The sequence below is a fragment of the Montipora capricornis genome, chromosome 12 (assembly GCF_036669925.1).
Source record: "Montipora capricornis isolate CH-2021 chromosome 12, ASM3666992v2, whole genome shotgun sequence".
In the NCBI taxonomy this organism is placed as follows: Eukaryota; Metazoa; Cnidaria; class Anthozoa; order Scleractinia; family Acroporidae; genus Montipora; species Montipora capricornis.
The window spans coordinates 18,795,207-18,797,706 of record NC_090894.1 but is presented as its reverse complement, the minus strand read 5'-3'; the positions used below and the strand labels follow the sequence as shown (position 1 = coordinate 18,797,706).

The 2,500-nt window shown below is 41.6% G+C and overlaps 1 protein-coding gene across 1 annotated transcript in view; it reads left to right on the top strand.

Moving 5' to 3' along the window:
* Positions 1-2,500, top strand: part of LOC138025495 (scavenger receptor cysteine-rich type 1 protein M130-like) — a 24,946-nt gene that overhangs the window by 16,177 nt on the left and 6,269 nt on the right. The window contains 5 exon segments of the mRNA XM_068872695.1: positions 1-104; positions 558-775; positions 852-917; positions 920-1,201; positions 2,390-2,500. The exon segment at positions 1-104 is cut by the window's left edge and continues 56 nt beyond it; the exon segment at positions 2,390-2,500 is cut by the window's right edge and continues 207 nt beyond it. Coding sequence (XP_068728796.1) covers positions 1-104; positions 558-775; positions 852-917; positions 920-1,201; positions 2,390-2,500 — 781 coding nt within the window.

Sequence of the window (2,500 nt, the reverse complement as noted above, 5' to 3'; positions counted from 1 at the left end):
CTACTTCGTGGAAAGTGGGGAACAGTATGTAAGCGAGGCTTACATTTTGACAAGAATACCCAAATGATTGCTTGCAGGCAGCTTGGGTTTGGCTTGGCTATCAGGTTAGTGTCAGGAGTACTTTACTAGGTTCAATTTATCCAGTGTGGTATGGTTTAAAGTGTTTTCACTCTTGTGATCAGTAACCTTGTTTTTCCACCGAAGCAAAAGAATAGTATATCAACCATGAGCAAAGAAATTTCAAACAGAGGTGAGTAAGGTGCCCTAATTGAGTGCCTGAGAAGTAGATATTTTCACTTCTGGACAACTAGTTTAGAGAATGCATGGCAACCATGTTAGTCCCAAGATTATCAAACCAACGACAAGAGTTTCCGTGATGCACTATCCCGGGAAGGACTGTAAATCAAGTCAAAAGTAATGAAGTCAAAGCAGCTCAAATCAGATGTTGATTTTAATGGGGGGGAAAAACTGTGGTGACCACTGACCAAATTTAAGAGCCAACAAATACGAAAACATGAATGCAAAATTAAGACTGCATTGAGCCATTTTTCATACAGGTCATCGACTAGCTGGTTAGCTCCAGTGTATTCCAACTGTCCCTCCAATGAGCATGCGTCAGGTCCAGTATGGCTGGCAAATGTTCGGTGCTATGGAAATGAAAGTTCATTGGACCAGTGCCCAAGGGAAGAATGGAGCAATCAATTGCATACCTTCTGCAAAGATCATGAATCAGATGTCTGTTTAGTGTGCTATAATCCTCAATATCAACACTCGGGTGAGATGCTTTTTTAACGGTCGTCTCTTTTTGAGTCATACTTGCAGACCTCAATTTGATTCTCAATCATCTACAGAAATTGCTGTTGATTTGCGTGGTTCGGAAGTACCTTATGCTGGCCGAGTAAAAGTACGTTATCTTGGGTCTGGGGAACTCTGTGTGCAAACGATTGGAAAACCGAGACAGCTGAAGTTCTTTGTCGACAACTTGGTTATAAAGGCGTTGAACTGGATTTTCTGGTCCACAATAAAGACTTTTACCGGGCAGTGAGTATCTATGACGTGGGTATAGGACCTGTGTGGTTCAATGGTAATGGATGCACAGGCCATGAAAAGACGCTGGCTGATTGTAAGTTACGGCAAGAAGAGCATTGTAGCAGCGATGACATCCAACTGATTTGTAAAGTAGACGGCATTTCTGTTAATGGTGAGTACTTGCTTGTCGCGTTGGACAAACATCTGACACTGTACTAGTCTAATTGTCATCATCACCAACATCATCATCATTATATTACTATCTTCGTCACGTCGTCAACATGAACTCATACTTCGTCCCTGTTACGTTTATTTCCGCCTTCGTCTTATTTAAATTACTTGCTTCCGATCCGCCTGGCCATGGCTCGAAAATGACCTTGACCCCGAGCTGTTATTGGCTAAGCAGACAGTGGCTGCTCTTTTTTTTTTTCAGCCACTTGAGCATCGATCAGGTTTTTGACTCAAAACGTCAAAAAAAGACTTTAAGTTTCGAAGGTTGAACTCGTACACCGCGTCTTTGCAGTTTGCAAAAAACAAGCCGTGACGTCAGTCGATACGTCATGTAAAAACACGAGATAGTACGATAGTGCGAAAGTGAATGTGTGTTTTTTTTTTTAATACACCTCTCTTAGCACAATGACCCTCGCAACTTTTGGAATTAGAAGTCTCTGGGACTCGCGAGTTTCGGGAACGTTTGGCCAGTGAAAGGCTTTTGATCGTCATCAAACTGAAACCTCCTAGTCTCTCTTGTTGTCGTTGTGAGAAAAAAGAGAGACCCTGAGTATCGTCACAACAAACAAACAAACAAACAAACTATCCCTGATCGTTATTTTTGTGGAAGTCTTAGGGACTTACTTACCCCTGGCACAGTTCGGGAAGATCGGACAGAAAGAAAACGTAAGGCTTTTTTGACTTGTCTATTTACTGAAGAAAATGGGCTTCCTTTGTATACAGAAGGGCATAAGTACTTTCGGGTTTCATAGCAGCCGTAATTTCGCTATCAGGTTGATCAGTCGAGGAGTTGCTTCTTTTGGAAATCTAAAATATTGTTTTGTTTTGTTTTTTCAACTTTATTGGTCTGGGTCTCTCTACTAAATAATTAATTAGATACAGGTCCGAACGAATAGAAGAAGAAGAAGAAGAAGAAGAAGAAAAGTAACAAAAAAAAAACGACCAAAAGGTAAGGTGCAAACGCGACCTGGAGTCCCATGCGAGGCACCTCCCAATTAAATCGGTAAAAATCTTAACAAATGCACATTAAACCATTGTTGCCAGTGGCATCCACAATTAGGTGCAAGACCCCATGAGCATGTTTTGTCGGGGTCAAAGACATTAGCTATATTGTATGCGTCTTTTACAGAATTTCCTGTCAGACTGGGCAAAAACAAATCCATTGAAGGCCTTGTGGAAGTGTTCTTTGGCGGTCTTTGGGGTACTGTAGGAACTGATAAGTGGGACCTAAGGGATGCTT